Genomic DNA, 19,174 nt, shown 5'->3' with positions numbered 1-19,174 from the left:
TGTTCTTTCTTACTATTATTTATTAATTGTATTATTCTTACATTTGAATAAATAAAGTATATATGGATTCTAGACTCCCGATTCTTTAGAATCGGGCTGCCATCTAGTATAAAAATAAAAAATTTGGGGCTAAAACAACATTTTAGCGGTAAAAATGTAATTTTTCTTTTTTTACACCCAATGGTATGAATTTCTGTGAGGCGCATGTGGTGTTAACGTGCTCACTGCACCCCTAGATGAATTCACTGAAAGGTGTGGATTGTAAAATGACATAATTTATGGGGGGTTTCTGTTGTTCTGACACCTCAGGGCCTATGCCAATTTGAAATTGCACCATCAATCCATTTCAGGAAAATCGGAACTCCAATATGGCACTTCTTCCTTTCTGAGCTTTGCACTGTGCCTCAAAAGTACTTTTCAGTGACATATGGGGTATCGGTGTATTCAGGAGCAATTGCACAACAAATCGTATGGTCAATTTTGCTCTATTACCCTTGTGAAAATAAAAATGTAAAGCAAAATCAACATTTTTGCCACATTTTTTTTTTTTCATTTTCACAGTTCAACATTATAAACTCTGAAGCACCTGTATGTTCAAGGTGCTCATCACAATCTAGAAACATTACTTGAGGCGTCTAGTTTCCAAAATGGGTCATTTGTGGGGGAGTTCCACTGTATAGGCAAATCAGGGGCTCTCCAAGTGCGTCATGGCATCCGCTAATGATTCCAGCAAATTTTGTGTTCAAGAAGTCAAATAGGCGCTCCTTCCCTTCCGATCCCTGCTGTGCGCCCAAACAGTAGTTTTCCTCCAGATATGGGGCATCGGCATACTCAGGAGAAATTGCACAACAAATTATATGCCCATTTTTTTCTGTTATCCTTGTGAAAATGCAAAATTTGGGGCTAAAAGAACATTTTTTGTGGGATTTGTTTTATTTTTACGGCTCTACTTTATAAATGTCTGTGAAACACGCAGGGGTTCAAGGTGCTCAGCATATACAGTTAGGGCCAGAAATATTTGGACAGTGACACAAGTTTTGTTATTTTAGCTGTTTACAAAAACATGTTCAGAAATACAATTATATATATAATATGGGCTGAAAGTGCACACTCCCAGCTGCAATATGATAGTTTCCACATCCAAATCGGAGAAAGGGTTTAGGAATCATAGCTCTGTAATGCATAGCGTCCTCTTTTTCAAGGGACCAAAAGTAATTGGACAATGGACTCTAAGGGCTGCAATTTACTCTGAAGGCGTCTCCCTCGTTAACCTGTAATCAATGAAGTAGTTAAAAGGTCAGGGGTGGATTCCAGGAGTGTGGTTTTGCATTTGGAAGCTGTTGCTGTGAGCAGACAACATGCGGTCAAAGGAACTCTCAATTGAGGTGAAGCAGAACATCCTGAGGCTGAAAAAAGAGAAAAAATCCATCAGAGAGATAGCAGACATGCTTGGAGTAGCAAAATCAACAGTTGGGTACATTCTGAGAAAAAAGGAACTGACTGGTGAGCTTGGGAACTCAAAAAGGCCTGGGCGTCCACGGATGACAACAGTGGTGGATGATCGCCGCATACTTAATTTGGTGAAGAAGAACCCGTTCACAACATCAACTGAGGTCCAGAACACTCTCAGTGAAGTAGGTGTATCTGTCTCTAAGTCAACAGTAAAGAGAAGACTCCATGACAGTAAATACAAAGGGTTCACATCTAGATGCAAACCATTCATCAATACCAAAAATAGACAGGCCAGAGTTAAATTTGCAGAAAAACACCTCAAGAAGCCAGCTCAGTTCTGGAAAAGTATTCTATGGACAGATGAGACAAAGATCAACCTGTACCAGAATGATTGGGAAGAAAAAAGTTTGGAGAAGAAAGGGAACGGCACATGATCCAAGGCACACCACATCCTCTGTAAAACATGGTGGAGGCAACGTGATGGCATGGGCATGCATGGCTTTCAATGGCACTGGGTCACTTGTGTTTATTGATGACATAAGAGCAGACAAGAGTAGCCGGATGAATTCTGAAGTGTACCGGGATATACTTTCAGCCCAGATTCAGCCAAATGCTGCAAAGTTGATTGGACGGCGCTTCATAGTACAGATGGACAATGACCCCAAGCATACAGCCAAAGCTACCCAGGAGTTCATGAGTGCCAAAAAGTGGCACATTCTGCAATGGCCAAGTCAATCTCCAGATCTAAACCCAATTGAGCATGCATTTCACTTGCTCAAATCCAGACTTAAGACGGAAAGACCCACAAACAAGCAAGACCTGAAGGCTGCGGCTGTAAAGGCCTGGCAAAGCATTAAGAAGGAGGAAACCCAGCGTTTGGTGATGTCCATGGGTTCCAGACTTAAGGCAGTGATTGCCTCCAAAGGATTTGCAACAAAATATTGAAAATAAAAATATTTTGTTTGGGTTATGTTTATTTGTCCAATTACTTTTGACCTCCTAAAATGTGGAGTGTTTGTAAAGAAATGTGTACAATTCCTACATTTTCTATCAGATATTTTTGTTCAACCCTTCAAATTAAACGTTACAATCTGCACTTGAATTCTGTTGTAGAGGTTTCATTTCAAATCCAATGTGGTGGCATGCAGAGCCCAACTCGCGAAAATTGTGTCACTGTCCAAATATTTCTGGCCCTAACTGTATCTATATACATTCATTTAGGGGTCTAGTTTCCAAAAGTGGTGTCACTTATGGGGAGTTTCCACTGTTTAGGCACATTAGGGGCTCCCCAAATGCAACATGGCATCCACTTTTGATTCCAGCTATTTTTGCACTCAAAAACTCAAGAGGAGCTTCTTCCCTTGTGAGCCCTGCTGTGCAGCCAAATAGTAGTATTTCCCCACATATGGGGTATCGGTGTACTCAGGAGACATTGCACAACAAATTTTGCGGTTCATTTTCTCCTGTTACCCTTGTGAAAGTAAAAAATTTGGTGCTAACTTAAAATTTTTGTGAAAAAAAGTAACATGTTCAGTTTTTTTCTTCCATATTCCATTAATTCCTGTGAAGCATCTGAAGGATCAATAAACTTTTTGAATGTGGTTTTGAAGCCTTTGAGGGGTGCAGTTTTTAGAAAGGTGCCACTTTTGCATATTTTCTGACATGTGGGCCCCCCAAAGTCACTTCAAATGTGATGTGGTCCCTAAAAAACTGGTTTTGTAAATTTTGTTGGAAAAATTAGAAATTGCTGATCTACTTTGATGTTTCAAAAATTATGCAAATGTAGACATGTGGAAATTTTATTTATTAACTATTTTATGTGGTATAACTATCTGATTTAAGGGCATACAAATTTAAAACTTGAATTTTTGATATTTTCATAAATATTTTCAAATCATATCAACCAAATTTAACCACTAGCATGAAGTACTGAAAAAACAGTCTCTGAATCACTAGTATCCATTGGAGTGTTCCAGAATTATTACCACACTAGATGGTGGCCCGATTCTAACGCATCGGGTATTCTAGAGTATGTATGTATGTATGTATGTGTATAGCAGCCACATACTATATAGCACAGGCCACGTAGTATATAGGAGCCATGTAGAATATAGCAGACAAATACTACGTGGCCTGTGCTATATACTATGTGGCTGCTATATACATATATACATACATACATACATATTGTAGAATACCCGATGCGTTAATACAGGCCACGCAATATATAACAGTGGCCACGCAGTATATAACACAGGCCAAACAGTATATAACACAGCCCACGCAGTATATAGTAGCCACGCAGTATATAACACAGGAGACGTAGTATATAACACAGGCCATGCAGTATATAACACTGGCCACGTAATATATAGCACAGCCCACGCAGTACCTAACACAGCCCACATAGTATCTAACACTGGCCACGTAGTATATAGCAGCCACGCGGTATATAACACAGCCCACGTAATATATAACACTGCCCACATAGTATATAGCAGTGTGGGCACATATCCCTGTTAAAAAAAAATATTAAAATAAAAAATAATGATATACTCACCTTCCGGCGGCACCCGGATCCAGCCCAGGCATTTAGCGATACTCCTTGTGATGCCGGGATCCAGCAAAGCTCTGGCGATGCTCGCGCGGCTGCCGTCAGCTTCCGTTCCCAGGATGCATTGCGAAATTACCCAGATGACTTAGCAGTCTCGCGAGACCGCTAAGTCTTTTGGGTAATTTCGCAATGCATCTCTGGGAACGGAAGCTGGCGGGAGGCGCGAGCGCATCGTCGGACTACAGAGGGTGAGAATAGCAGGTTTTTTGTTTTTTTATTATTTTTAACATTACATCTTTTTACTATTGATGCTGCATAGGCAGCATCAATAGTTAAAATTAGGGGACACACAAGGTTAATAGCAGTGTTAACGGAGTGCGTTACCCGCGGCATTAACCCTGTGTGACCGGTGACTGGAGGGGAGTATGGAGCGGGCGCCGGGCACTGACTGCAGGGGAGTAGGGAGGGACTAATCGGACTGTGCCCGTCACTGATTGGTAGTGGCAGCCATGACAGGCAGCTGGCGAGACCAATCAGCGACACGGGATTTCCGTTACAGAAGTTGCAGACAGACAGACTGAAGTACCCCTTAGACAATTATATATATATATATATATATATATATATATATATATATATATATATATATATATATATAGATAAATTGACACTGGTCAGATTTCAACCATTTGCCTTGTTATTAAGATCAAAGTTAGCTCTGTCACTAAGGGGTGAAGACTGTTTCGAATTTTGTTAACTTTGCATTTAGGAGTTAAATGAACAGCAAAAGAAATCTTGTGCAAATATCTACAGAGCCTTTACAAGTGAATTTTTTTCCAACAGATGAAAGCACCAATAGCCTGGATGGACATCTCCTTTTTACTCCAGAATACACAGTAAAATACAATAATACATATGGAGAACACTCTACCACAAATTTACCATCAAGCCTTCACAGCAAAGATCTGTCTAATGATCCTTTACATTTCCAGAAATCAACTGATTGGTCACAAAGTGATCACCACTGTACAGGTCACAGAGGAGGTAAACTATTTACTTGTTCTGAATGTGGGAAACATTTTAAGACCATAATAAATTTTTCTGCACACAAGAGAATTCACAGAAATGAGAAGCCGTTTTCATGCTCAGAATGTGTGAAATGTTTTAACCATAAATCGGATCTTGTTAGACATCAAAGAACTCACACAGGGGTGAAGCCATTTTTATGTTCAGAATGTGGAAAATGTTTTACAGTGAAATCGCATCTTGTTGACCATCAGAAAATTCACACAGGTGAGAAGCCGTATTCTTGTACAGAATGTGGGAAATGTTTTACCAGGAAATCACATGTTGTTAGACATCAGAGAACTCACACAGGGGAAAAACCATTTTCATGTCCAGAATGTGGAAAAGGTTTTAGTATAAAATCACATCTGGTTGGACATCAGAGAACTCATACAGGAGAGAAGCCATTTCCATGCTCAGAATGTGGGAAATGTTTTACTTTAAAAGCACAGCTAGTTGGACATCAGAGAACTCACACGGAGGAGAGGCCATATTCATGTCAAGATTGTGAAAAATGTTTCACTCGTAAATCAGCTCTTGTGAAACATAGAAAACGTCATAGTTCTGATGTTATATGTATGTTCAGATTATAGATTAATACAAAGTGAAATAGTCTAAAAATGAACCATGTAATTTCTTCCTTAGGGTGTGTTTCCACTGAGAGAGGTTTTTTTGCTTAGTTTTTGAAGCAGAAACTCTTTAAAAACCATGAAGATGTCGAAAACCAAGCTTCTTGGTTGGAGAGTTTCTGCCATAGCCATACCTCCCAACTTTTAAAATGGCCCCCACAGTATATTCCTTTCCACATGGTATGAGGCCCCCATTGTGTACACACACAGCTCCACTTCATCAATACACACCCATACACGCACAGCTCTGCTATATCAATGCAAACACATACACACTCACACATCTCTTCTGCATCAATGCAGAAACACCGCTCTGCTACAACAATACAAATATCACTCTACTACATCAACATTCATACCACACACAGCTCTGCTACATCAATACACCCACAGTTGTGCTACATCAGTATACACACAGTGCTTCTACATTGATGCACAAACAACACTACTACATCAAACTACGCACCCCCAGCTAGCCCAATACACATATACACCACTCTTCTATCTATCTATCTATCTACCTCTATATATGCTCCAGCTCTGGCAAAAAAAAAATTAAGAGACCACCACACATCAAATCCCTGTCACATGGGCAGCCCAATCTCCAGAGCTGAACCCCATTGAAAACTTCTGGAATGTAATCAAGAGGATAATGGATAGTCACAAGCCATCAAACAAGGAAGAACTGCTTACATTTTTGCTCCAGAAGCAGTGTGAAAGACTGGTGGAAAGCATGCCAAGATGCATGTGATTTAAAAACCATGGTTATTTTATGAACTCTTCCTGAGTTAAAACATTAGTATTGTTGTTTCTAAATGATCATTATTTGAGGTCTGAAAGCACTGCTGTTTTTTTTCTATTTTGACCATTTTTCTTTGTCAGAAAAAAATACAGAATTTATTGCTTGGAGATTCGGAGACATGTTTTTAGCAGTTTATGGACTAAAAGAACAATCTACATTTTAGTCAAAAATATACCTATAAAGAGAAAAATCAGACAAACTAAACACTTTGCAGTGGTCTCTTAATTTTTGCCAGAGCTGTATGTATGTATGTGTGTGTATATATATATATATATATATATATATATATATATATATATATATATATATATATATATATATATATATACAGTACAGACCAAAATTTTGGACACACCTTCTCATTTAAAGATTTTTCTGTATTTTCATGACTATCAGCTGTGTATCCACCAGACTTCTGCACAACACAACTGATGGTCCCAACCACATTTATAAGGCAAGAAATCCCACTTATTAAACCTCACAGGGCACACTTGTGAATTGAAAACCATTCCCGGTGACTAACTCTTGAAGCTCATCAAGAGAATGCCAAGAGTGTGCAAAGCAGTCATCAAAGCAAAAGGTGGCTACTTTGAAGAACCTAGAATATAAGACATAATTTCGGTTGTTTCACACTTTTTTGTTAAGTATATAATTCCACATGTGTTAATTCATAGTTTTGATGTCTTCAGTGTGAATGTACAATTTTCATAGTCGTGAAAATACAGAAAAATCTTTAAATGAGAAAGTGTGTCCAAACTTTTGGTCTGTACTGTATATGTATATATATATTACACACACACAAACACACACTTTTTGTGTGCTGCTCCTTTTCTCTTTGCTTCACTGCCAATTGCGTGACCCAAAGATCCTGGCAGTGGTGGAGAAATAACCTCTGTGAGCACAGAATGACTTTTCAAACTAAGTCCAGGCGCTTGGTGCATCATTGCGGGGTCAATCATTTATATACACGTTCCCACCTGCTTGTTTTCCATCTATCTCAACCTTTCTCTATGAAGCCAGAGCTGTCGATCAAAGAGAAGGGTGGAGATAGAGGGAAAACAAGCAGGTTGGAAAATGTAGTTAAATGATTAGCCACGCCATAGTGCTCTGAGCGGCGGTACTGTTTGAACCGTTATTGTGTGCTGATAGTTCATGTGGAGTTCATTTATCCCACAACCAGCAGTTTAGTCCAAAATAATAGGTCTTCCGCTCTCTCTTTCTCATTTTTCCTCTCTCTTTCTCTCTCTGTCTCTCTTTCTCAGTCTCTCTCTTTTAGGTCCAGAAATATTTGTGCAATGACCGAATCTTGTTTTGATATGGGCTCTGCATGCCACTATTTTTTTTTTTGTTTAAAATGAGACAATGAGATGCAATTAAAGTGTAGACTTTCAGGTTTCATTAAAGAAGATGCACAAAAATATCCTGCGAAACGTTTAGGAATTGCCACCATTTTTTTTCAAAGCCTACTCACTTCAGGGGCTCAACAGTCATTGGAAAAATGAGCTTAACCATAAATAAAATGTACATTTTAATTTGTTGAGAATTCTTTGCTGGCAATGACTGCCTGAAGTCTGGAAGCCATGGACTTCACCAAACGCTGGGCTCCTCCTTTGTGATGATGCTTTGCCAGGCATTAAATGCAGTTTACTTCAGTTGTTGCTTGTTTGTGGGTCTTCTGCTTTAAGTTTTGTATTAAGCACGTGAAATGCATGCTCAATGGGGTTAGAGTGACGTGGTTATTGACTCTGCCATTGCAGAATATTCCACTTCTTTGCCTTAAAAAATATCTCCTGGTTGTCTTAGCAGTATCTTTTGGATCATTGTCCATCTGTACTGTGAAGCACCGCTAACCTTAGAGCATTTGATTGAATCTGAGCAAACTATAGCCCCTTACACTTAAGAATTCATGTGACTGCTTCTGTCTTCAGTCACATCATCAATAAACACTACTAACCTAGTGCCATTGGAAGCCATGCTTGCCCATGCCGTCACACTGCATCGACCATCATTGCAAAGATTTGAATCTGAGCATGCACCGCCCGCGGCCTGGCGGCCATGTTCCCGGAGGCCATGTTCCCTCAGGCCACTGCAGCATGGCAGCAACGGATGTGCGGGAGCCTCCGGGCTTTGACGAAATGCCGGCAGAGCCCCCAACGGAGCACAGCCCCTGCCCCAGAGCACAGCCCCCCTGCCCCAGCACAGCCCCCCTGCCCTAGCACAGCCCCCCTGCCCAAGCACAGCCCCCCTGCCCCAGCACAGAGCCCCTGCCCCAGGAGAGGGCAGCCGCCACCACACCAGCTTGGGATGAGATTTCCCGAAAGCCACCGCACCAGCCTGGACCACCGACCGACCCCTGTGACCACTCCTAAACCTGTGCCGTTCCCTTCCCTGGTAAGCTGAATTCAGACTATAAGACGGACCCCCATTTGACACATTTTTTTCCTTATTATCCTTCTGAAAATTTGGGGTGCATCTAATGGTCCTGTGCATCTTATAGTCCGAAAAATACGGTGTTTGGAAGTTATATACGATAGCGACACTAAATCGATTGCATTATATCTTTATGGATATGAGTGAAGAAAGAAAGAAATTAAGGAAAGGTATAGAAAAAAGAAAAAGTGAGGATAAGTGCTTTGAAAGTATTTGACGTGCAAATGAGCACTGCCCACTACTAACACCGGAAAAGGTATAAATAGGTTGCATGTTTGTTTTTTTTAAGTATTCACCTACAGATCCTCTCCTCCTTTGGCGTCAAAGACCTCACCCTATCCTGGATCTCCTCGTACCTTTCCAATCGCACATTCTGCGTCTCCCACTCCCACACTACCTCCTCATCCCACCCTCTCTCTGTTGGAGTCCCCCAAGGCTCTGTTCTAGGACCCCTACTCTTCTCAATCTATACACTTGGCTTGGGACAACTCATAAAGTCCCATGGATTCCAGTACCACCTCTATGTTGATGACACTCAGATCTACCTCTCTGGCCCAGACGTCACCACTCTGCTGTCCAGAATCCCAGAGTGTCTATCAGCCATATCCTCCTTCTTCTCCTCTCACTTCCTCAAACTCAATGTGTACAAATCTGAACTCCTCATCTTTCATCCATCCCATAGATCTTCCTTACCTGACCTATCTATCGCAATCAATGACATCATGCTTTCCCCCGTACCGGAAGTCCGCTGCCTTGGAGTAACCTTCGACTCTGCCCTGTCCTTCAAACCGCACATCCAAGCTCTTTCCACCACCTGTCGCCTCCAGCTCAAAAATATCTCCAGAATCCGTCCTTTCCTCAACCGTCAATCTACTAAAATGCTTGTGCATGCCCTCATCATCTCCCGCCTTGACTACTGCAACATCCTTTTCTGCGACCTCCCTGCTAACACCCTTGCACCTTTCCAGTCCATCCTTAACTCTGCTGCCCGACTAATTCATCTCTCTCCTCGCTACTCCTCCGCTTCCCCCCTCTGCAAATCTCACTGGCTCCCATTCCCTCAGTATATCCAGTTCTAATACTGACCTACAAAGCCATCCATAACCTGTCTCCTCCATATATCTCTGAACTAATCTCCCGATATCTTCCCTCACGTAATCTCTGGTCCTCCCAAGACCTCCTTCTCTCCTCCACACTTATTCGCTCCTCATCCAATCGCCTCCAAGACTTCTCCCGAATATCCGCCATTCTCTGCAATTCTCTGCCCCAACACGTCCGACAATCAACCACATTCGGATCCTTCAGACGGAACCTGAAAACCCATCTCTTCAGGAAAGCCTACAGCTTGTACTGACCCCACGGCCTCCTCATCACTACCGAAGCTGCTGCCTCACCAACACCGGAGCTCCTGCAACCCTCAACCTACTGTCTCCTTCCCCATAATCCTGTAGAATGTAAGCCCGCAAGGGCAGGGTCCTCGCCCCTCTGTATCAGTCTGTCATTGTTAGTTTGGTTACTGTAAGTGATATCTGTAACTTGTATGTAACCCCTTCTCATGTACAGCACCATGGAATCAATGGTGCTATATAAATAAATAATAATAATAATGAAGGCTGGTTAGTTAAAACACGTTGTGTTTTAACTTTGGATTTTAATAAACAGTATTGAAGAATCCGGGAAGCAAAAGGTGGAAACCCCTATTTCTTGTTTTTCTCCTACAAACACATGATGGCACCTTTTGAAGGACCCCCATTATACCAAGTTGGCAGCAGACTGCTATCAAGGATCAGTGGCAGAATGTACCAAACTGTTAATTTGGCCACTCTAATATTTCTGTAATCTCTCTGAAGGATTTCTTCTTTTTCTTAGCCTAATGATTGTCTTTTTATTTTCCATTGAGAGTTCCTTTGACCTCATGTTATGGATTCGCATAAACAGCTTCCAAATGCAAATGCCCCACCTGGAATCAGCTCCAGACCTGCTTAATTGATGATGTATTAATGAAGGAATAGCCAATGCAGCCCATTAGATAGTTTTTGAGATAATTGTCCAATTACTTTATGTGCATTTGAAAAGAGACAACTACATATTAAAAATATTTAATTCCCAAACCGTTACTTCAATTAGGATGTGAATACCCTCAAATTAAAGCTGAGAGTCTGCACTTTAAGCCCATATTGATTATATAACTATCTTTTCTCTGTTTTGGTAAACAGCTAAAATGACAATACTTGCACCACTGTCCAAATATTTTTGGACCTAACTGTACATATATTTTATATACATATGCATATAAAATATAAATATATATAAAATATATATTTTCTTTTTATATATTTATAAAATAAAGGTATTTGAAATGCAATGCCATCAATGTCTTTATATCTTCTATCTGTTGTTTCATTCCTGTGTAATTAGCATTTTCAGTCATATCCAAATAAGAAATTCAGTGCTTCGGGCATGACAGATCACTTAACAAGCCTTTGCTTCCCGGGGTTGTTTCCCCACCCATCACCAGCCTCTTTATCTTGATTGATAGCTCACTGATATACTTGCCTGCTGCCTTACCTCAGACAGTGAGCCATCAATCAAGCTAAAGAAGCTGGTGATGGGCATGGAACAACCTGGGGAGGGGAAGGTTTGTTAAGTGATTGCTAATGTCCAGACCACATAACGCCTCCTTTGTTTGTGAATAGAAATTCTAATTACCCAGGGATATAGCAACACATTGCAGATGTAGAGGTGTTAATGGATTTACAGTGGGTATGGAAAGTATTCAGACCCCTTTAAATTTTTCACTTTGTTTCATTGCAGCCATTTGGTGAATTAAAAAAAAAACTTCATTTTTTTTTCACATTAATGTACTCTCTGCACCCCATCTTGACTGAAAAAAAACAGAAAAGTAGAAATTTTTGCAAACTTAATAAAGAAAACCTGAAATATCACATGGTCATAAGTAATCAGACCCTTTGCTCAGACACTCATATTTAAATCACATGCTGTCCATTTCCTTGTGATCCTCCTTGAGATTGTTGTAGTCTTTCATTGAAGTCCAGCTGTGTTTAATTAAACTGATAGGACTTGATTTGGAAAGTCACACACCTATCTATATAAGACCTCACAGCTCACAGTGCATGTCAGACCAAATGAGAATCATGAGGTCAGAGAAACTGGCAAAGTAGCTCAGAAACAGAATTCTGGCAAGTCACAGATCTGGCCAAGGTTACAACAGAATTTCTGCAGCATTCAACATTCCTAAGAGCACAGTGGCCTCCATAATCCTTAAATGGAAGAAGTTTGGGACCACCAGAAGTCTTCCTAGACCTGGCCATCCAGCCAAGCTGAGCAGGCGTGGGAGAAGAGCCTTGGTGAGAGAGGTAAAGAAGAACCCCAAGATCATTGTGCTTGAACTCCAGAGATGCAGTAAGGAGATGGGAGAAAATTCCACAAAGTCAACAATCACTGCAACCCTCCACCAGTAGAGCCTTTATGGCAGAGTGGTACGGCGGAAGCCTCTCCTCAGTGCAACACATGAAAGCCTGCATAGAGTATGCTAAAAAACACATGAAGGACTCCCAGACTATGAGAAATATGATTCTCTGGTCTGATGAGACAAAGATATGCCTTTTTGGTTATAATTCTAAGCGGTATGTGTGGAGAAAACCAGGCACTGCTCATCACCTGCCCAATACAATCCCAACAGTGAAACATGGTAAGGCAGTATCATGCTATGGTGGTGTTTTTCAGGACGACTGGTTGTCATTGAAGGAAACATGAATGCGGCCAAGTACAGCGATATCCTGAAAACCTCGTCCAGAGTGCTATGGACCTTCGACTTGGCCGAAGGTTCACCCTAAGCACACAGCTAAAATAACACAGGAGTGGCTTCAGAACAACTCTATGACCATTCTAGACTGGCACAGCCAGAGCCCTGACCTAAACCCAATTGAGCATCTCTGGAGGGACCTGAAAATGGCTGTCCATCCAAGTTGACGGAACTGGAGAGGACCTGCAAGGAACAATGTCAGAGGATCCCCAAATCCAGGTGTGAAAAACTTGTTACATTATTCCCAAGAAGACTCATGGCTGTACTAGCTTAAAAGGGTGCTTCTACTCAATAGAGAGCAAAGGGTCTGAAAACTTATGACCGTGTGATATTTCAGTTTTTCTTTTTTAATAAATTTGTAAAAATTACTACATTTCTGTTTTTGTTTCAGTCAATATGGGGTGCAGAGTGTACATTAATGGGAAAAAAGGAGCTTTTTAGAATTTACCAAATGGCTGCAATGAAACAAAGCGTGAAAAACGTAAAGGGGTCTGAATACTTTCTATACCCACTGTACATTTCCTACATACCCTTATACGAGGTCTGGCAAGGGAGGAGGGTGTTGATCTTATTGATAGATTCCCTATAAAACGTAAAGCTATTAGCAATTTTTCTGGATGTTAAGGCCTGGCTAAACTGTAACTTTTTGTATTACTACAAATTGATTTTCTATATTAAAGCGCCACTCCAGCAATTTTTTTATTTTAGTGCGGTAGTGGTGCTACTAATCTAATTTCCTTGCACCTAGCCTTATACTTCCCAGCAGACGTCTTTAGCTCTTCCCATCACCACTTCGGTCCAGCCTGCCATCTTGTGACCGTGACTTCTCACTGACCGAAAATCAGAGGTAACTGTCTCAAGCTCTGAATATAAGTCTGAGAGCCTCATTTTAGCCTTGTTCTAGCTCTCACAGACTTACAGTATGTTGAGTTGTGACCTCTAGTCCGCCAAGCAAACACTGGAGCAATCCAGTAGGTCACAACCTGCTGGAGTCCGACCAGAGCAGCCCCTATAAAAGAAGACCGCAGCTTGTAAGTGTAATACTAGGTGCAGTGAACTTGGATTGGTGGCACCACTCCAGCAGGGAAATAAAATTAAACGTTGGAGCAGTCCCTTAAATGGCAGCTTAAGTTCATCCATTTACATACAATCTAATGAATTAATTTGGACTGCAATTATTCCTAAATAATTTTGTAGTGCTACTGTTTCATTTTAACTGACAGTGTAGCACAGGCCATAGTATCACAATCATTTGTGGAACATGCAGTTTTAGCCTAATGTGCATTACAGGAAGACATTTACTGAACCATTTCCCATAAAGGGTGATGATTATATAATACCAAATTATCATACATTTTATAAACTCGCTTTCATTCAATTATTGAGGATTTTTCTTAAATTTTAAATTACCTAAACGCATTGTAGATATTGTAAATATTATTGAAAATGGTTGTTTTCTATGGAATATCTACATTGATAAAACTAGATCTTTGCATGCAATCTGCTGACCTTCGTGTGTTTTGTGAAGCAATGAATCTGTCTTGCTTTGGGCTGTTATAGTATCTGAGTCAGCAGCACTTGTTCCTTCAATTATAGGCTGAAAATGCTGAAATAAAAAGTTTTCGTTCTCAGCTTGTCATTCTATTGTTATTTGAAAACTAAAGGTTTTTAGATGTAACAAGTTGCCAAAAGATCAGAAGCTGTAACCCAGGATAAAAAAGCAGTGGCGGCCCTGGAGCACAACTGAGCAGAATGTTGAACAAAAGATTCTCTAGATTTAAAACCAGGGACCTCGCAGGTCCTTAGTTAGCGGCTTTATCTTATAGTCCCACAAAATACCATTCACCTCAGTGAAGAATTGACTCTAGGATTCTTGCCTTCTAGGCAGCTGCATAAAGACATACCTGTGTAGCCAATGAGAAGAAAATAATAAATTACAAGCAAAAGAACACATACATTAGACAGAGGTTAATTGCAGGCCAGTGTTATGGACAAACTTAGTCTAAAGTGTTTAAATCCCCAAAAATAAAGTGTGGGCAGAAGAAAAAAAAGAAATAAAAGATGCTGGACCACTTTGTAAAAGGTACTTTAGTTCTAAGACTGCTGAGATAAATCATTAATACAGAGATTTTTTTTTTAATTCCAGGAATGAAGTCACATGAAACATGTGAAATTATGTTTCATCAAACAGTTTTAGTAGAAATCTGGCATGAAACTGTGCAAAATGTTGCAGTTTTTTTGCACAACTTGAATTGTCAGCCTTGATGAAATGGAGCCAAAGTTTCACAGTCTCAGTAGAATACAATTTCAGATGAGAATTTCTCACCTGGATTCATGTAAAAATATACAATCTACAGTGCCTACAAGTAGTATTCAACCCCCTGCAGATTTAGCAGGTTTACACATTTGGAATTAACTTGGCATTGTGACATTTGGACTGTAGATCAGCCTGGAAGTGTGAAATGCACTGCAGCAAAAAAGAATGTTATTTCTTTGTTTATTTTTTTTTTAAATTGTGAAAAGTCTTTTCAGAGGGTCATTTATTATTCAACCCCTCAACCCACCAGAATTCTGTTTGGTTCCCCTAAAGTATTAAGAAGTAGTTCAGGCACAAAGAACAATGAGCTTCACATGTTTGGATTAATTATCTCTTTTTCCAGCCTTTTTTGACTATTTAAGACCCTCCCCAAACTTGTGAACAGCACTCATACATGGTCAACATGGGAAAGACAAATGAGCATTCCAAGGCCATCAGAGACCAGATCATGGAGGGTCACAAGGCTGGCAAGGGGTACAAAACCCTTTCCAAGGAGTTGGGCCTACCTGTCTCCACTGTTGGGAGCATCATCCGGAAGTGGAAGGCTTATGGAACTACTGTTAGCCTTCCACGGCCTGGACAGCCTTTGAAAGTTTCCTCCCGTGCCGAGGCCAGGCTTGTCCGAAGAGTCAAGGCTAACCCAAGGACAACAAGGAAGGAGCTCCGGGAAGATCTCATGGCAGTGGGGACATTGGTTTCAGTCAATACCATAAGTAACGTACTCCACTGCAATGGTCTCCGTTCCAGATGAGCCCGTAAGGTACCTTTACTTTCAAAGCGTCATGTCAAGGCTCGTCTACAGTTTGCTCATGATCACTTGGAGGACTCTGAGACTGACTGGTTCAAGGTTCTCTGGTCTGATGAGACCAAGATCGAGATCTTTGGTGCCAACCACACACGTGATGTTTGGAGACTGGATGGCACTGCAAACGACCCCAAGAATACCATCCCTACAGTCAAGCATGGTGGTGGCAGCATCATGCTGTGGGGCTGTTTCTCAGCCAAGGGGCCTGGCCATCTGGTCCGCATCCATGGGAAGATGGATAGCACGGCCTACCTGGAGATTTTGGCCAAGAACCTCCGCTCCTCCACCAAGGATCTTAAGATGGGTCGTCATTTCATTTTCCAACAAGACAACGACCCAAAGCACACAGCCAAGAAAACCAAGGCCTGGTTCAAGAGGCAAAAAATCAAGGTGTTGCAGTGGCCTAGTCAGTCTCCTGACCTTAACCCAATTGAAAACTTGTGGAAGGAGCTCAAGATTAAAGTCCACATGAGACACCCAAAGAACCTAGATAACTTGGAGAAGATCTGCATGGAGGAGTGGGCCAAGATAACTCCAGAGACCTGTGCCGGCCTGATCAGGTCTTATAAAAGACGATTATTAGCTGTAATTGCAAACAAAGGTTATTCCACAAAATATTAAACCTAGGGGTTGAATAATAATTGACTCACACTTTTATGTTTAAAATTTATAAAAATTTAACTGAGCAACAAAACTTTTTAGTTTGTAAGATTTATGCATCTGTTAATAAATCCTGCTCTTGTTTGAAGGCTCTAACTTATTTGCATCTTATTAAACCTGCTAAATCTGCAGGGGGTTGAATACTACTTGTAGGCACTGTACTTAAGGTACCTTCACACATAACGATATTGTTAACGATATCGTTGCTATTTGTGACGTAGCAACGATATCGTTAATGAAATCGTTATGTGTGACAGCGACCAACGATCAGGCCCCTGCTGGGAGATCGTTGGTCGCTGAATAAAGTCCAGAACTTTATTTCGTCGCTGGACTCCCTGGAGACATCGCTGGATCGGCGTGTGTGACACCGATCCAGCGATGTCTTCACTGGTAACCAGGGTAAACATCGGGTTACTAAGCGCAGGGCCGCGCTTAGTAACCCGATGTTTACCCTGGTTACCATGCTAAAAGTAAAAAAAAACAAACACTAGATACTTACCTACCGCTGTCTGTCCTCCAGCGCTGTGCTCTGCACTCCTCCTGCACTGGCTGTGAGCCGGAAAGCAGAGCGGTGACGTCACCGCTCTGCTTTCCGGCTCCCAGACAGTACAGGAGGAGAGCAGAGAAGCAGAGCGCAGCGCTGGAGGACAGACAGCGATAGGTAAGTATCTAGTGTTTGTTTTTTTTTACTTTTAGCATGGTAACCAGGGTAAACATCGGGTTACTAAGCGCGGCCCTGCGCTTAGTTACCCGATGTTTACCCTGGTTACCGGCATCGTTGGTCGCTGGAGAGCGGTCTGTGTGACAGCTCTGCAGCGTCGCTAAATGTGAAGGGGCCTTTATGCTTACCAAAGAAGAAAAGAAAATAATTGTTTATTTTTTTCATTTTTAACAGATGACTGCAACAAAAGCCCGGAGGGGTATCTTTTCTCTTCAGATTGTGAAGTAAAATATAATGAAACCACAGAAGATTATTCTGAAGAATGCTCCATTACTCCACATATACCCAGAGCCGGTCACAGTAGAGATCTATCTACTCACGCCAATAACCACAAGAAACCTTCATCTAATCAATCACAAAACGATCAACAAGTTTCAGGTGACAGAGAAGGCATTATATTTACTTGTCTCGAATGTGGGAAACATTTTAAAAAGAAATTAAGTTTTTATGCACACAGGAGAAGTCACAGAAATGGGAAGCCGTTTTCATGTTCAGAATGTGGAAAATGTTTTAATAATAAGTCAGATCTTACCAGACATCAGAGAATTCACACAGGGGTGAAGCCGTTTTCATGTTCGGAATGCGGAAAATGCTTTACTGTCAAATCACATCTCGTTGACCATCAAAAAATTCACACAGGGGAGAAGCCATATTCATGTACGGAATGTGGTAACTGTTTTGCCAGGAAATCAAATCTTGTAAGACATCAGAGAACTCATATTGGGATGAAGCACTTTTCATGTTCAGAATGTGGGCAATGCTTTACTATGAAATCACATCTTATTGACCATCAGAGAACTCACGCAAAAGAGAAATCATTTTCATGTGATGAACGTGGAAATTTTTTTAATATAAAATCACATCTGGTTGGACATCAGAGAATTCACACAGAGGAGAAGCCATTTTCATGTCCTGAATGTGGAAAATGTTTTAGTCAAAAATTGGATGTTGTAAAGCATCAGAAAATTCACAGTGCTGAAGCCGTTTGTATGTTCAGATTTCAGGATAAACTTTAAATGTATGTTTCTAAGTATATTAACTCCTTCATGTACACTAACTTACATGTACGCCACAGACAGGGTGTGTGTAAGGAACGGTCTTAGGAGCTGAGCCAGCCCCATACATTGCAGATGCCAGCTATAATTTGTGATACACAGTCTCTAGAAGCAGCATTTAAATAGAAAGACTCATCAGTGCCCATCATCCCCCCCACCGATGGGTCACCTTGTCAGTCTGGTGGCCGCTAAAGGCTGTAGACTGAGTTTCAAAGGAAATCATGATTTATACTAAACACTATAATTTTGCAGTACATAGTGTAAGCAAATGATTGCAAGTCAAAAAAATACCCTAAAGGAAATAAATAAAATAAAAAAAATTTTAAAGAAAAAAGTAAAGTTATAAAAATGTAGATGTTTAAACTGCCCCCCTCACTCCGTTTTAAAATAAAGAAATAAAAAAAAGTAATAATAACCATAATTGGTATCCCTGCATCCATGAAAATCTATCAGAGTATAAAATAATTTAAAACATATTGAATGCCAAAATAAAAAAAATAATCAACCAGAGTTGCATTTTCTTTATCGCCTCTCATTGGGGGACACAGGAACCATGGGGTGTATACTGCTGCCACTAGGAGGCTGACACTATGCAAATTAAAAAGTTAGCTCCTCCTCTGCAGTGTACACCCCACCGACTGGCATTATACTCTTCAGTTTAGCTTAGTGTCAGGAGGTGGACACGGGTCTTTCATTAAACCCTTATCTACCTCAATCTGCGTCATTTACTTTCAGGTTTCCCGGAGGGATACAGGGTGAACAGTCACACCTGTAGTCCCACAATACGGACTATGAGTACGGCGTGCACTGCTACCCCGTATCCTCATAGATTCCTCTCCAGGACCAAGAGCCTAGCAC

The 19,174-nt window shown here is 40.9% G+C and overlaps 1 protein-coding gene across 1 annotated transcript in view; it reads left to right on the top strand.

Moving 5' to 3' along the window:
* Positions 1-18,891, top strand: part of LOC138667082 (oocyte zinc finger protein XlCOF7.1-like) — a 56,589-nt gene extending 37,698 nt beyond the window's left edge. Inside the window, exons 7-8 of the mRNA XM_069755369.1 lie at positions 4,850-5,050; positions 17,436-18,891. Of these exons, the coding sequence (XP_069611470.1) occupies positions 4,850-5,050; positions 17,436-18,277 (1,043 nt within the window). The 3' untranslated portion in view covers positions 18,278-18,891. The remainder of the gene's footprint in view (positions 1-4,849; positions 5,051-17,435) is intronic.
* The last annotated feature ends 283 nt before the right edge of the window (positions 18,892-19,174 follow it).

Source organism: Ranitomeya imitator, chromosome 2, assembly GCF_032444005.1.
Source record: "Ranitomeya imitator isolate aRanImi1 chromosome 2, aRanImi1.pri, whole genome shotgun sequence".
Taxonomy (NCBI): domain Eukaryota; kingdom Metazoa; phylum Chordata; class Amphibia; order Anura; family Dendrobatidae; genus Ranitomeya; species Ranitomeya imitator.
The sequence above is the reverse complement of the archived record's forward strand: the minus strand, read 5'-3'. Positions and strand labels throughout refer to the sequence as shown.